We start from the raw sequence: 16,197 nt of genomic DNA on the forward strand, positions 1-16,197 counted from the left end.
TTTGGGGTGTGACTGTGGGGCCATCTTCTGGCCGTCACCCTCTACCACCTTACACCCATCAGAGTGAGCCCCGTGCTCCCAAATCCATCTCCTGGTCCTGCCATGCCATGCCAGGCCTGCCACAAGCTCAGCTTCCAAGGAACACAGGGGTATTGTGGCAGGACCTGCCCCTCTGCCAGGACCAACCCCACAGGGTCATCCTCGGCTTCTCCTGGTAGACTTTACCTCCAGAGGGGAAGGACAGCCATCCCAAGCATGAGGGGAGGATTTTCTTCCAGGCAGGCTTTACACAGGAAAGCATCACCATATTCTCCCCATGTTGTCCAGCCCAGCTCCCCGGGACGTTAAATTGGAAGCAGTAAATGGAGCAGGGAGAACAGCTGTGGGCCCCAGCTGCAGACATTTCCTCTGGGCCTGGAGCTGGAGCCAGTGCAAAGCTGGGCTCTGTGCTGAGAATGCTGGGGGGAGTGTGGGGGAAAGCAGCCCTTTCTCCACAGCATCTGGCCAGGCTCTGTCCTCCACCACCCACTCCATCTCCAGGAACAGACGCCCCTTTCTGCCACCACTTTTATGGCATCCAGCTCTTTGATGGCCACCAAAACGGGGCCAGGATCTGCCACACCCATCCCAGCGGGTAGTTCTGGCGAGGTGTTGGGCTGTGGAGGGGACAGTGCAGGTCCCAGAGGTATCCTGGACTCTCAGTTTCACTGGCACCCACAGCTGGAGATGTTCCCCAGCAAAGAACCACCTCCAGGAGTGAGAGATGGAGGCAGAGATCCTTCTGCTGACCCCAAGCCTGCCTCTACCTGGCCATCACAGTTTCAGAGCTGCCCCAAACCCACAGGCAGTCGCCCCCTGGTTCCTCCTGGCCACCACTCACAGCCCCATAGTGGAGCTCACTGCCTCCCACAAAAGGCAGCCCTAGAAAGGGAAAGAGCACGAAATCCTACCCACCCCCAGCCCAGAGCCTGTGCTTGGGGGACGGGACATGTGGAAAGAGCCTGGGGAGCTATTAATGATCCAGAGCGCATTCAGCACGGATGCTTTCAGGCAGAGGGGACTGCAGGTCAGCACATGGTTTGGATTTGGCTCTCCCCTCCCTTCCAGCTAATTGGGCCAAGCCCAGAGAGCGTTCCCTGCGGATGCCAAACACGTGTGTGGCACAAGCATCACCTCCTGTGGGGGGGAACTAGTCCTGGAAGCTCCCTCCCCAGGGTGGGAGAGGCAGCCAGGTAGAGCAGGGAGGTGTGTGGGTGTTTGAGGGGAGCTGAGGTTTAATGAAAGGGTTTGAACTCATTATCTGGCCCAGGCTCAAAGAATGCAGCAACAGAGATCACGCGCACAGATGTGGGTGGTGGGAAGGGGCTGGAGGGTAGCCAGGAGGATGGAGGTTACTGCAACACCCAGCTCCTGCTCCCTCGAACCCCCAGCAACGCCTGCCTCCACTCTGCAGGGCCCTGGGAACAGGGGGCACCTCTTCCCCTCTCCCATCCTTTCACCTCCTGCTGCCACCCTGGGACCCTTCTGAACCCACATGGCATCTGGTGGCCATGTGTCATCTGAGCTGTGGTGGCAGGGATGCTGCTGGGTCACAGTTGTGTCCCCTCCCCCCTGCTGGGGTAGTCCCGAACGAGCAGAAGGACATGGGCCTGAGGGGTTCCAGGTGCTGCTCCCCTGGGAAGCTCAGGGCTGTTTGGTGGTGCTGGGGGAACACACAGTGCCACCAGGTCACAGGAAAGGAACTGTGGCTCTGCCAGCCGCTGCTGACACCAGCACAAACGGGGATGTGCAGCCATTGAGATGGACATAAATCCTCTTCTCTGGGGGAAGCCCTGGCCCAAGGCTCTTGCCCCACCACTGCAAAGCCAAGGCTTTGAAATGCTGAGGGTGCTGCTGGCTCTGCAGGGATGGGGATGCCATCACGGAATGCCCCAGCAACCTGGTAGCACCAGGGGTCACCCTACCAGCTCAGCTGCCACCCTGTCACTCCCCAGACCAGTCCCTGACCTCACCACACATCTCAGGGGAGCACAGGGACACAGCACTTCACCCAAGGATATCCCCGGCTTCTGGGGCAGTCCCAGTGCAGGGAACAGTGCCAAAACCAGGACACAAGGCTGAAACCAGAGCCTGGTGAAGTCCTATCCCTGGCTGAGGCCCCTGCAGCAGGCAGCTGGGTTAATGGCAGTGAAAGCCAACCCACCAGCAGCTTTAATGAAGACTCCAAACCTGTTGTGAAGCCACATTGGCAAGTCCAGCATTGCACATGGCTGGGCTGGCCACGGGCACCCCCAGCACTGCAGCGGAGCATCAGAAAGCAACATTGAGTTTCCCAATCCAGCTGAAAGCTCCTCGGATGTTCTGCTGCTTTGATTATTTGACAGACCATGTTTTTTAAATTATTCTTGTATAAATATTTACGCATTTTTACAAGAACCATGCTTTGAGCAACAGGCCGTGGCAGATGAAGGGCCAGAGGGGAGGGGGCTGGATGCTGCCTTGCTCCATGCCGGCTCCGCAGGTCAGCAGGGGGTTGAGCAGGACGGGCAGGGATGCAGGGAGCACTCCTGCCGGGGCCCCCGGGGCACTGCGGGCTGGGTGCTGACAGCACACACACTCCCACTGCCCCCCGGCCAAAGGTGATCCTGCCTTTCCCCCTCGCTCCCCCGGCCATCCCCTCCCCAGGGAACAGAACCAGCCAAACAGGGACGGGCCGGAGCCAGACCGCCCGCTCCGGGAATACATCCCGGCTGCTGTGCGAGCCCCCCCAGCCCCGCACGCCCTCCTGGCCTCGCCCCTGAGCAGGTCCGAAAACCTCTTCTGGGCCAGAAGAGACCCACCGGGCAGTGAAGGCTATTGGCAGGGTAGAGATCACGTCTCTATTGCCCACTCCCACCTCGGCACTGCACCCCAGCCCATCCCATCCTCAGGCCAGGTCGGGGAGAAGGCAGTGGATGCCGGGAGTCCCTGAGGGTGTTCCAGGAGAGAAGGGGAAGGGGTGGGAAGGCTCTGGGGCCCCCATATCTGCCCCCAAAGCCCCCGGTCTGCAGGGATAGTGCCTGCAGCAAAGTCTGCTGCTGGGCTTCCTAGTGGGGACCCTCTCTGCCAGCCCTGTCCTGCTCCCCACGATTGTTGCTGTGGATTTTGGGAAGGATAAGGGTGAGCTCCCCCCTCCCCCATCCGCAGATGGGATCCACAACCCAGCCTCGAGTTTTCCACCGAGCTCAGCAGAAATTCACCCAGAAGGTCAGTGACCAGAGAAAGGGATGATCCATCATTAAATAAATTGTTTTCATTTCCCAGGATAAAGGGGAGGAAAAGGGGAGGAGGGGAGGTGCTGTTGGATCAGGACTGGAAAATAAAAGAGCACAAGGCAGGAAAACCGCCTCCTGTACTCCCTGCAGAGAGCAGCCCCAGCTCCTTCCCTAAGTCCTCACAAGAGTTTTACAGCCAAAGCTCTTAATGTGATTATAATAATTATTTCTTTCCTAGCAATTTCACCCCCCTTGGTGTTTTTGGTGTTGCGCCTTTTTTTTTTTTTTTTTTTTTTTTAATAAACAGCTATTTTGAAACGTCACTGGGGGAAGCCAAGACTCCAGCTGAGCCCTGGCCGGGAGGAAGGAGCAGGGGCAGGGGGAGCGTGCGAATGTGTGTGGATGCATGTGGGGAAGCATGTGCGTGCAGGAGCGCGGGCACCCGCGGGGACACCCCGCTGCAGCCTGCCAGCACACCCGAGGCTGGAAAACCTGCCTGTGCCCCAGGGGTGAACACACAGGGGGTTCTTCTCCCTCCCTCTTAGCCTGGGTGCCCCCTTGAACCCCCCATCTCGCACCCCTCATCTCCCACCCCTCTGTGTGGTCCCCCCTGAAGCCTCAGGGCCGAGCTTTGAAATCTGTTGAAAAGAGACCCTTTTTGCCAAAATAAACAGCCTGTCATGTTAAATTACTCTCTCTTCCTCTCTACCTTCCCTGCCTTTGTCCCCTCTCCCCATTCCAGCCGCTTTGTTGGGGGCCATGCCACTCTGGGGGCTTGTGGGGTGCAGAAGTGCAGGGACAGAGAATAACCCCCCTCCTGCATCCCAGTGCCCCTGTACCCTGCCATCTCCTCAACCCACCAGCTCAGCACCCCAATACCTTTCTGCTGGGTAATGATGGCATCCTGCAGGGTCTGGGGTGCAGCAGTCACACTGCACAGCCCCACAGAGAGGCAAGCTGGGTGAGGGACACCAGGAGCTCATTGCAGCTCCTCGCACACCTCTGCTGTGCCAAGTGCTCCCATGCCTCCAGGTTTTTTCCTCTCTCTTGCTTGTACTTGCCTGTTTTCTGGGGGGTTGTTTTCTCTCTCCTGTTGCTAACAGAGCAAAAATTCATGGAACTGTAAAACACCAATATGGAAACAGTGATTAGCTCATTCAGGCCAGACTCTCTGCCAGTACCAGGGCACTCACCACCAGCCTCTAGTGACTTGTCCAGACACTCTGCACTCCAGCCATGTCTTCCATAGCCTAACTGACCTTCTCACTAGGACATTTTTCCTGCTGTTTTTGGGCCAATGGAGGTGTGCTCAGCTTGGGCTGATTGCAGGATTGAGTGTCCAGATGCTGTCCCAAATGCCCAGCCATGCAGTGTCCCTGCCCTGTGGCTCATCCCAAGCAGCATGGCCCCAGCCAGGGCCCAGCCACCCATCCATGTGGGATGGAGCTTCTGCACCCACCACCTGATCTACACCATTCCCTCCCCACCCCAGCTCTGCTCCCTCCTGCTCAGAGCATTGCTCAGCATCTGGCAGCACCTCCAGCTGCTCCCACCTCTTCTGGCTGGCCAGCTTTGTCACCAGATGTGCCACTGCCCAGCATCACTCTTCCTCCTCACATGGTGCCTGCAGCAGGCCCGCTCGCTGTGCTGCCTGTGCCTGGCAGCAGCCAGGAAGGTGCTCCTCCAGAACCTGCCCCATGCCTATGGGGGAGAGGAGAGAATGAGAAGGGGAGAGGAAGTGGTAGAGGAAGGGGAAAGGGGAATGGGAAAGGAGAAAAACAGGGTGAAGAACAGGAAGGAGGGAAAGAGAAAGAAAGGAGAAAGAGAAAGGCAGAAGGAGGAAGGCGGAACAGGGAAAAGGGGAAAAGAGGAAAAGAGGAAAAGGGGAAAAGGGGAAAAGGAAAGGTTCCAGCCTGCAGGAAGGGGCAGAAGGCAGCATGTGCAGCACCAGCCTCTTCGTTGTGGCACCCAGAGGTCTAAAAAGTGCAGGTGTCAAAGGCAGAGATGAGGCAGGGGATCACACCATGCTGGCTCTCCCTGGTGTCAGAGCTCTGGCAGCAGGATGTCAGGGTCACACCGTGGGCTCAGCCAGCACTGTGACAAGAGGGCAGGGTTATCCCCACTAGCACCAAGACATCTGGGGGTACAGCCATGTTTCCCTGCCCTGCTCAGCCTTACCTTCCTATAGAACCACTCCTGGCTCTCAGTTCAGCTCCTGCATGGTGCCCACAGCCTCCTCCAGCATTCCTGCCAGGCGCTGACAGAAGGAATGTCCTGGCTGCTGCTGCAGCAGGGGCTCCATCCATGACAAAATGATGCTCCATGGACACACAGCAACCCTGCCAGCAGTGAGCCATGTCCCACCACACCCAGAAAAGTGGTGGCCTGCATCTCTCTGTCCTCTTTTTCTCACACCAGGGCATGAAGCAGTAATCTGGCTTGGCTTCAGCATTCTTCAGGATGAGCCCAAGCCAGTCTGATGGGGGTCTGCTGCTTTTGGTCCCTCTCTGGGACACCAGCCAGTTTGTCTTCCCCACATGATGGAGGAGGGTAAGACCTGCCCCCTCAGCCCTGGCTGAGACAGCCTTTGGTGTGGGGGACTGGGCATTCCCTGCTCAGATGGGGGGAAACCTGTAGCCCAGGGCTCAAGTAAGGAGATGCAGAGCCCATCACCCACTGCTGGGGTTTAAAATGTGGCTGAGGCTCCCCAGCCCAGAGCACCCACAGCCTCCTGGTAGGGAGAAGCCCAGTGCAGGCTTAATTGACTTGAACTGCAGGGGCTCAAGGATGCTCTGCAGGTGGAAACTCTGACCCTTGGAAAGCAAAACTCCTTCAGTCACCTGGCAAAAGGGTAGATGAACATGATGGACAGACTCCTACCTGCAGTGCAGCTCCTCAGCCACGGGGAACTGAAGGAGGCACAAGGATGAACTGGAAATAACCCCTGGGGAGATCCAGAAACCTCGTCTGGGCTGTTTAAAAGAGTAAGCGTGAGCCGCAGGAGGTGGGAGGACCAGCCATGGCACTCTCCCTGCCTTCCTCAGAAGCGGTCCTCTCGCTCCTCTCGGGCCCCCTGCTGCCGCGGAGCCTCCCCCACCTCCCCATTCCCTTCCCTGCTCTGACCAAGAGCAGAATCTGAGACGGCTGAACCACACTGTCCTGCTGGGAGAGCCCACCTTCCAGCCATAGTCACTGAGCCCCGGCTGCAGGCCTGCGAAGCTCGGGAAGGTGACGGCACTCAAAAAGATAACGAGCCCGGAGATCCCCATTCGGGATTTGTGGGAGATGGGGAGAGGCGAGGGCAGGTCTGAGGGTACCTCGGGACGCACCGAAGCCCCGAGCGCGGAGCGGGGCCGGGGCACGGCTGAGGCACCGCCGGACCGGCCCCGCCCCCCGGGCCCCTCCCCAGGGCGGCTGTGGGGTGGAAAGCCCCGCTCTGTGCGGCCCCCCGGCTCGATGCCCCCGCAGCCCGGCAGGAAACCGCGCCCCGGGCGGGCCCTCCCGAGAGAGGCGCCGGGGGTGCCGCACCTGGGGGCCGGAGCCTGAGCCTGGTGTTGACGGGGTTACACTGGGCCCGCAGGGCTGCTCTGGGAACCCGCAAGGCACGCTCGGGGTCCTGCAGCCCTTCTAGAGCCCCGCCATACGGCCCGGCTCCAGCGGGAGCTTTCCCCAGCTCCTGGGGGTGCCACACAGGCTGGGGGCGGCCGGGCAGGGGGAGCTGAGCTGGGGCAGGGGGAGCTGAGCTGGGGCAGGAGGAGCTGAGATGGGGCAGGGGGAGCTGAGCTGGGGCAGGGGGAGCTGAGCTGGGGCAGGAGGAGCTGAGCTGGGGCAGGGGGAGCTGAGCTGGGGCAGGAGGAGCTGAGCCGGGGCAGGAGGACAGCCGGGCAGGGGGAGCTGTGCCGGGGCAGGGGGAGCTGTGCCGGGGCAGGAGGACAGCCGGGCAGGGGAGCTGTGCCGGGGCAGGAGGACAGCGGGTCCCTTTAGTGGCACTGGCTGTGGGAGGGGGCTGCCCGCACCCAAAGGGGTGTGACAGAGCACAGCGTTACCCCGCCGTGACCCGCCGGCTGAGCACTCGCTGTCACCCTTCTGCAGTGCCGGAAAAGGGACCACGGTGTGACTCAAGCCCTCGCCCTGGGTTTGCCCTGTACCCCTCCCTGGGAGCCACCCAGCACTTGTGCCTGTCCACGCCCGGCTCTGCCCGCCCCACCGCGGCAGCCGGCCCTGCCCTCCCTGCCCACGCACCTTCGCTGCGGCTCAGACAGGGTAAGATAGTAGCCGAGCTGCCATGGAAGCCAACACTTCCCTCTGGCACAGCTACCTTGCGGTGATCTTGTCCCGCGAGAGGCAGCGGATGGAGCATTTCCAGCGCGCCGAGGACATCCTGCTCACCCTGTTGGAGAGTGTCCATGCCAGGGAACCACGCTTCCTCGTGGACTACGCCAGGAACTTGGAAGCCTTCGAGTTTGCCCTCTGTGCCTCTGAGGATGCTGTCACTCTGGAGATCCCCCTGCGTATCGACGGCGATGCCCTGCGGGTGCTGGCGTGCCAGAGCAGGGACACCCCGGGCAGGCATCCTTCGGAGCTGAACACCTGCTGTCTGGGAGTGTCCTCTCCAGGGACTGATTTGGAGGACTGGACTGGTGCTGTGGATGTGATGGAGCACGGAGGTGGTGCGGGGTGCCTGCTCCCGGGCAAAATCCTCCAGCACCTGAAAGAGCTCCTTGTTTCAGCCATCGTGCACTGCCAACGCCTCTTCCTGCTTCAGCCAGGTGCGTACACTGCTGGGTGCTTCCCAGCCAGGAGCTGCTCCAGTGCCTGCCCAGCTTCCCAGCTTGGCAGTGATCCCTATGCAAACATGCTGGGACGTATGTTCCTGGCAGTGTGGCCCACCCAAAACCTGCAGGAGCAGGTGAGTGAGCACTTTGCTGTGTGCTGGGATGGGCTTTGCCCTCAGCTGAGGAAGGGGAGATGCAAATTGTTCCCTGCCATCCCAGGGCATCAGAGTCATCCTCAGGCATCTTCACCTGGGACTTGGCACCCTTCTTGGTGGGTGCAGGGTCCACCCAGCCCGGCTGTTAGCCCCCAGGTAGGGTTTGCTCAAGGACTTGGTGTCCTTGGTTTACCCTAACCACGCTCTCCCCTCCACCTCTCAGCCTCCGAGTGCTCCCTGGAGGAGGCTTTTTGGAGAGTGAGCTGGGAGTGCATCAGGGCTGGACCAGGACCCTGGGGCATGGGTCTGACCCTGTGAACACTGCAGCAGTGTCCTTGGAAAAGACATGGTGGGAGGGGACCCTGGGAAATGCCCATAGCAGTTCTATAAGCTTCTCCATGCATTTTAATCTCCCAATGTGCTTCTTGAAGTAAAGCTCAACCAGGGGGTGATGAAAGGGTGATGTGAGAGGACCAGTGGGTCTGAAAGTCTCTTAACCCCAGTCCCAGCAAGTCCACCATCACCTCTTTCTTCTGTGGCCAAGCCAGTGACCTTCATCTTTCTCCACCCACACAAAGCAATGAACCTTTCCTGATCCATTTTTCTTGGACTGCATTGCTTTTCTTGGCACTGCACAGCCACCCAGAAGCACAGCTCGGTTTGATTGCTTGAGACTTCCTGCTGTGCCTGACCTCGAGCCCTGTGATGCTTCTTCCTGTAAAACCACCCCAGCATGGCTGGGAGAGGGCTTTTACCTGGGGAACTGCAACCAGACTGCAGCACTGGAAAGGGCTGAGTCGAGTAGGGTGGGACATGGCCATGGGTGCTGCAGCACACACCTGGTTCAGCCTGCGGGACCGGCTGTGCTAACCTCCTCACTGCTGCCAAACCCTCTGCCTCTAGGTGACATCAGTGCTGAAAACCTGAGGGAAGATGCCATGGAGCTCTCCCTGCTGATCCGTGGCAGCTGGAAGACCATTCGCTTTGACATCGTTCCGGTGGTGAGGAGGCAGCAAAAGCCCCTCCAGCTCCAGAGGCGGCGGAGCGACAGGGGCTTCCCTGAGGGCAGCCTCAGGAAGGCCACAGAAGAGGCTCACTTTGTCCCTGCCTCTCCCCATTGCTGGAGGTGAGAGGTTTGGCTGCATGCACAGCAGGGTGATCCTGCACCAGGGATCCCCCCTGGCTGGCAGCACTGCTGGGTGTAGGCAAAAAGAAGTTGGGAAAGGGTGGGGACATGTCAGCAGGAGTTGAAGTCACCCCCTCATGATGCCCAAAGCCTCTTTCTTGTGTTGGAGGAAAAAACCTCAGCCAAGTTTCAGACAGCTCAGGGAAAGAGGGGGAATGTAACTGAAGCAGCCCCCTGAAATTATTCACTGGAGCTGCACTCTGATTGTGCAGAGGGTGGCAGCTCTCAGATCCCTGCTTGGGCTTCAAAGACAAGCCCAGGCACCGAGCAGCAGCAGGGTGATGAGGTGCCTCCCAAGGTGGGCTGCAGGACAAAACGGGGCTGGACTGATGGATATTGCCTGCAGCACAACTCCCCAGCCCCACAGAGGGGCCGAGCAGCCAGCTGGACCAGTCCATATTTGTTTTGGGAACAAGGTGGTCCAGCTGGATGCTCAGCCCCTCGCTGGGGACCAGCCCAACCTCCCCTCCCCATTACACACAGGGGAGCACAATCCCACCTCGCCCCACTCTTGATCCTCCTGGGAGGGCAGGAGCTGCTCAGCAGTGTTCCCATCTCACTCCACACCTCTCAAGTTTTGCTCTGCCAGAGGCAAGTGCAGGAGGTAGATCCAAGATGCTGCAGCGGCTGGGACCACATACGTGGCATGGAGGGATCCCTCTGCACACCAAGTCACTGCAGGCATACTCCCCCCATCCTGGGAGGATGCAGGTCTTCATCTCCCCTCCCACTAGACCCCACTCCCTTCTTCCAGATCCTCCACTCACCTTCCCATCCTGAAGCTGCTCCGAGGAGTGGACACCCTGAGGGGACCTCGTCTGGACAGCCTTCGCCTGCTCGACCAGCTCCGTGACCAGGACTGGGGCGGGCAGGCTGGGAAAGGCAGTCTCACCTTCAACCACCTGAAGGTAGGTTGGTTCTGCTGGTTGACAAGCAGAGCCAAGGCTGCTCCCGTACACAAGAACCCAAACAACAAGGGTGTGTGCCTGCAGTGTTTTGGGGTGTACCAGCCCATGGCTTTGGGGTGTACCAGCCCATGTGTCTGGAAGGGATGTGTGCTGCTGCCAGCCATGGTTAGAGGGCTTTGATCCTTCTTCCTTGGATAGAACCAGCAACTTCCAGCTGGAGACACTGTGAGCTCAGAGCTGGGGCTCTGCACTGCTGTGCAGGGCATCACCCCTGGCCCAGGCTGCCTGTGTCTGTGGGATGGCATCCCTGTGCCATGCTGACCCATGCACTGGTGTGCTGGGATGTGCCTGTACAGGGCTGAGGGTGGCGTTTCTACTGAGAAAAAACCTCCTCTCCCCACCCAACCTGTTTTCAACACTCTGAAGCCATGCCAACTGGCCATGCTGGGGACAGCACCTGGTGGCACAACCCAGGTGTTCCCTGCCTCTTGATGGCTCTCCAAGCCAAGGGCCAAGAAGGATGCAAGGATGTTTTCTACTTACAGAATGGCTCCAGCTCCAAGTAACCCAAATCCTGTGTGCTTTGCTTTGTGTTGCATTCTTTGATGTTTTGAGGGTGGTGGTTGTGGGCTTTTTTTTAAAGAAAAAGGGCAGATGTATGTATCTGATCTTCAGAAAAGTATCATCTGCTTCTGCCTCCATGGATTCAGCCCCACAAGTGGTTGCATGGTGACCTGCAGGGTTTGAAGGGACAGCCTTCCTGGGATCAGGCCTTGTGCTGATCCTCTCCCTCCTCACAGATGGTGCTGCTGTGGAGCACAGAGCTCTTCCCCTCCCCGGAGGACTGGCAGGACCTGGAAGGCTCTGTCTACAGGCTCTTGGTGATCCTTCTCCGCTGCCTGGCCACCCAGCACCTGCCCCACTTCCTGAACCCAGAGGAAAACCTCTTCCAAGGAGCAGGCCCAGACCTTGCCACCATCTACCAGAGAGTCGAGAGCTTTGCCTGGGACCCCCAGCGCTTCCTCCGCTTCCATTTTGGCCTCCATGGGTTCAGTGGCAGCTGGCAGGCAGACCCTGAAACCCGAGCCCTCCTGCAGCTCCCCAACAAGGATGGCTCCTACTGGGACACAGCCTACTTTGACCTGCTGCTCAGCCAGGTAAGCCCAGCCCTCCAGCTGAGCTCAAGGCAGCACCAGAAGCCACCTGGGCTAGGAAGTTTGGGATGTGCTGCAGTTGGCCCCCCCTGAGCCCTCTGGTGTGCTGTGGAGGCTGTGGGAGGCTGGCAGTGCTGGGGCAGGGAGCTCAAGCAGAGTGGGGAGCCCTCCTCCCCTCACTTCCCACCTGCCTTTAGTTTCAGGTGTACCGGATCCAGGACAGCACACGCCGCTCTGCAGTGTCCCAGCTCCTCTCCAAGATCCGCCAAGAAATCCCTCAGCAGAGCTGATGGGACCCTCCTGCTGCCCCACTGGGGTGTCTCAAAACTCTGGGTGGGGGTTGCAAAGAGAGCTACAGGGCCAGGCAGCAGCTGTGTCATTTTATTGAGGAAAGGTGGTCTGGGGGAGAGAGCACATCTGCTGCAGCTGGGAGGTAAACACAGACTCTTGGCTGCCCTGGTGGAGCTGGGCTCTGGGTGATTCATGGCACAGAACCTGGAGGGGGATGGCTGGCATTCTGCACTACAGGGTGGGGAAGGCTGAGGTTGTTGGTGATGGGAGGGGAAGGCACCTACAGTCAGATCCTGCATCCGGCCCTCTGTCAGCTTGCTGGGGGTCACCATGCCCTGGGGCCAGGGGAAGGGAAAGGACTGAGGGGTCAGGCCATTGGGGGACCATGAGAGAAGTGGTTTTGAGCCACATCTCACATCAGCTGAGCACAGCCCTCTCCTCCATGTCCCCTGCTATTCCAGCTTCTTTCCACCGTGCCTTGGCTTGTTGGGTGTCGCTGTGTCTCCTGTCAGCATCCCAGAGCAGTGGAGTCCCTCTGCTGCCAGCAGCCAGGCATGCCGGGCAGTGCCAGGCCACCTCCCCAGCCTCCCCCCGCCAGGGGTGCTCACAGCCTGCTGCGGTGGCAGCGCTTCAGGGCGTCCTGCAGGGCTCGGAGCACTCGGTCCACGTTGTCACTGGTTGAGTTGCAGCCCATGAGGCCGATGCGCAGGACCTGGGAGGGGAAGGGTGTGTCTGTGCCTCAGCGGTCCCGTGTGGAGTGGGGGGGACACACAGTCAGGCTGTGTGGCTGTGGACAGCTCCTTTGCTCGTATTTAACACACCGTTCCCTATAAAGAGGTGTCACCCCGCTAATTACGTGCGTGGCTATTCAATTAGCTGGTGATTGTGTGTGTGGCTGTGCTGCTATGCGTTGCTCCGGGCAATGGGACACGGCCAGCCACACACGCTGTGGCAGCCAGAGAGTGGCAGTGAACGCGGGGTTCATGCCCAGCCTCGGGCAGCAGGAGGGGAGGGCTCTGCCCACCTTGCCCACCGTGGGGCCCAGGCCCCCAGCGACCTCCATGCCGTGGTTCTTCATCAGGAAGGCCGTGATGTCCTTCCAGTCGTAGCCCTCAGGCACCTTGACAGTGGTGATGGTGGGAAGTCTGGCCTTCTGAAGAACAGAGAAGCTGGTTTCAGTCCCACGGCCCCTGGTGACCCCAGCACGTTGCCAGGACAGAGCATCACTGAGGGGGGAGATTTTTCTCTGGCATCAAAAGCTGCCCAGGCACATCTCCAGCTGCGCAGGGCTGTGTCCTCATGTTCCCCCTACTCTGTGGTGGTGGTGGGCTTGTCCTGCACCCACCTCCTCCTCCACAAAGAGCTCAAGCCCCATGGCCAGCAGCCCCTGGCACAGCCGGGTGCAGTTGGCCTGGTGTCGTTCCCACGAGTTCTCCAGACCCTGTGGGCAGAGAGCAGAGAGAAGGTCTCTGCTGCTGCCAGGATCTCCTGGCACCCACGGTCCCTCCAAGCCCCACAGGCACTGCTGGTATTCCCCTGCCAGTCTGCTGCCACTCACCCGTTCTGCCAGCATGGCCAAGCTTTCCCTCAAGCTGAAGAAGCTGTTGATGGGCGCTGTGTGGTGGTACCTGCAAAACTCAAGGGGGACCCACAGGGGTTCAGCTTGGCTGCAGCACAGCAGCCCCTTGCTCATGGTCAGGGAAACTGAGGCACAGCACCCTCCCTCCTCATCACCCAGTGCAGAGAGTTGTGACCGGCAGCCGGGGTGATGGGGAGGCAGGGCCTGAGCCCTGAAGGGCAGGCAGCCCCTGAGGCAGGACAAAGGCTGGGTGGGAAGTGGTTCAGCCGTCTGTAACAAGAGAGCCTGCCCTCACCTCCGCGGCTCCCCATCACAGCCCCAGTAGTTTGCCAACAAGCCCATGTCCAGATAGAAGGACAGGGGCTTCGTCTTCCTCCTCAGCAGCTTCTCCCTGGTGAAACAGAGCACTGTGGAGAGGTGGGACCTTGACCCCACCAGCTCCAAGGTGAGATCAGCCCCATGGGAGGGAGGACTCCCCTAAAGTGAGTGCAGAGATTGGCCTCAGCTCTCAGTCACTGCCCAGGGATGGGATGGGATGGGCTCCACCCCCACAGCACTGCTGCTGGGCATCCTCTCCACAGAGCAGGACTGAGCAGGTGGCTGGCAAAGGAGAGAGATGACAGCCTCCCCCAGCCCCATCGCCTTCCACCCTGGTGAGACTGGGCTGCTCTTACCTGGCTCGCTCACTGAAGGAGATGGGGGCACTGCCAGGGGGTGCATTGAGGACTTTCTGGGACCCCGAGTACAGGACATCGATCTCTGCCCAAGAGGGAAGACAACTCCTTAGGAATCAGAGGCTCCCAGCAGGAAAATGCTGAGTCCTCTGACCTAGCCAAGTGGTGGGTGGGAGGCACAAGGGTGGCACACACAGAGGGTCCTACTTGTGTTCAGGCTGCTTTGGGAGGGCCCCTGGCACTGCTGATAACCCCAAAGGGGAACAGGCTCTCTGGCTGCAGCTGGACCAGTTTCTAGTGCTGCTAACCAAAATGCAGGCGGAGGGGCTGATCCCACTGCTCTCTCTCTGTCCCAGGAATGAGCCCTTTTGTCCCTTGGTTGCCCATGGTGGTTGTGGCTCTTACCCTGCTGGTCCATGAAGATGGGGGCTCCCCCAAGTGATGCCACTGAGTCCACAAGCAGCAGGCAGCCATGCCTGTGGGAGGACAGAGCTCAGCCTGGTGCTCCTGCCACCTCCTCTTGCCACATCTCTGCCTGCAGCCCTGGCATCCTGGGCCCCACAGGGGCTGTGTGCCTTACTGGCATGAACTGCTCCCAGCACAATAGAGCCAGAGAAAAGCCCAGCACACATAAACACCCAGGCCCAAATCCCCAGTGCTGGCCTTGGGGTGCCCGCCATGCACTGACCGGTGGCAGAGCTTGCCCAGCCCCTCCAGTGGCTGCAGCACCCCCGAGGAGGACTCGCCGTGGGTGATGAAGAGCACCAGAGGTTTGTGCTGCACCAGGCCCTGCACAACACAGAGGGAAGGTGACCACACTGCAGGTCAGCTTGTGCCCTCTGCAGAGTGACCAGCACTCACCTGCTCAATGTCTTGTAGAGTGAAGTACTTGCCTGGGGACTTCAGCAGCTCACAGACGTTGGCTCCTGGGAGGAATTTGGGCAGAGGAGAGTGAGGTTTGTGTATGCTTCCCACTGAGCAGTCACCTACCAGCTCCATGGGGCAATTGCTCATGCACGAACCAGCAGCAGAGCCACCAGCCAGGGTGTGGCCTCCTGCAGATTTGCCCAGTGTAAAAGCCATAAACGGAGTGGCATCATTCTTGGAGAAACCTGGAGTTCTCTCTAGCAGAATGCTCTCTGGTTTTGTAAACCATGTCACTGACCGCTGACAGGATTGGGACAGCAAACCAGGCCATCCTGCCTCCAAGCCCAGTCCCCTCAGCCCTGCCACACCATCTGCCTGTTCCCAGCATACCCAGCCTCCGGGCAATTTCGGCAGCACGTTGTCCCCAGATGCCGTTGATGGCCACCAGCACAGTGTCACCTTGCTCCAGTAGGTTGAACAGGGCAGCCTCCATGGCACTGTGGCCACTGCCACTGATGGCCAGGGTCAGCCTGTTCCGTGTCTGGAAGGCGTACTGGATGCCTGCCTTGATCTCATCCATCACCTGCGGCAGCAGGACACTGGCCAGCGCTGCTATTGCTCCTCTTGCCCCAGCAGAGCTGTTCCAGCCCATCCTGGGGGTGAGGAAGAGGAGGGGAGGGAAGGAGAGCTGGGCTGGGGCAGCTCACCTGCAGCATTTCAGGGTGCATGTGTCCCAGGATCTGGCGCCCTCCCGCAGCCTGTACGCGGCGGGGCACGTTGCTGGGCCCCGGCCCGAGGAGCAGCCTCTCGGGCACGGCCAGGGGCCGGAGCAGCTCCTCCGGAGGGGGAACACGGAGCAGCCTGGTGGCCATGGCACGGCGTGCTGTCTGTCCCCAGGAGCGGAGCCCAGAGAAGAGGAGCAGTGGAGGCTGCCTGAGCAGCTGCCAGCATGGCATATCCTGTGCCAGTAGTGTCCAGTATTCCCATGGACCTTGACCCAGAATTCGGTGTTCCCCCCTACCAGTCTGGACTCTACCCCTGGCTGTCTCCTCTGTCTGGTTAATGTGTCACCAGTGCTATCCCTGCTGGCTTGGGCCCCTCATTTTGGGGGATGCCCCCTTGCTACTGCTCATCACTCTCCAGGCATGCCAGCCTCTGGGACTTGCAAGCCCCCAGGCAGTGCCTGTCCCCATGGCCCCCACAACACCAGGGCTAATGTTTCCCAACAGTATCCCAGCAGGTAGGATCCCTGCTCTGGGCACCTAGATATTGTGCCATGAGATGGTTGTGCTGAGACTGGTCTGGCACTGCTGCCATGGTCACAGCTCCTCCTGCAGAAAAAAGTTCCTGTTGA

At 59.8% G+C, this 16,197-nt stretch overlaps 2 protein-coding genes across 2 annotated transcripts; one reads left to right on the forward strand and one right to left on the reverse strand.

The window, feature by feature from the left end:
- Positions 1 to 7,539: 7,539 nt before the first annotated feature.
- On the forward strand, positions 7,540 to 11,799 carry MAB21L4 (mab-21 like 4; the record flags this gene model as incomplete). Its single annotated transcript, XM_083869039.1, has 5 exons — positions 7,540 to 8,023; positions 9,088 to 9,310; positions 10,125 to 10,278; positions 11,079 to 11,435; positions 11,630 to 11,799. 5 exons carry the CDS (start codon positions 7,540 to 7,542, stop codon positions 11,720 to 11,722), a joined length of 1,311 nt encoding a protein of 436 aa, XP_083725165.1. The 3' UTR covers positions 11,723 to 11,799.
- An 11-nt stretch (positions 11,800 to 11,810) lies between these two features.
- On the reverse strand, positions 11,811 to 15,742 carry AGXT (alanine--glyoxylate aminotransferase). Its single transcript, XM_083869040.1, has 11 exons — positions 15,551 to 15,742; positions 15,234 to 15,426; positions 14,838 to 14,902; positions 14,665 to 14,765; positions 14,382 to 14,452; positions 13,977 to 14,061; positions 13,598 to 13,693; positions 13,282 to 13,351; positions 13,069 to 13,164; positions 12,748 to 12,876; positions 11,811 to 12,435 (listed from the first exon to the last, which is right to left on the reverse strand). The coding sequence occupies exons 1-11, from the start codon at positions 15,713 to 15,715 to the stop codon at positions 12,328 to 12,330; spliced, it is 1,179 nt and encodes a 392-aa protein (XP_083725166.1). The 5' UTR covers positions 15,716 to 15,742; the 3' UTR covers positions 11,811 to 12,327.
- Positions 15,743 to 16,197: the final 455 nt, after the last annotated feature.

Source organism: Zosterops lateralis (assembly GCF_965231275.1).
Source record: "Zosterops lateralis genome assembly, chromosome: 10".
Taxonomy (NCBI): Eukaryota; Metazoa; Chordata; class Aves; order Passeriformes; family Zosteropidae; genus Zosterops; species Zosterops lateralis.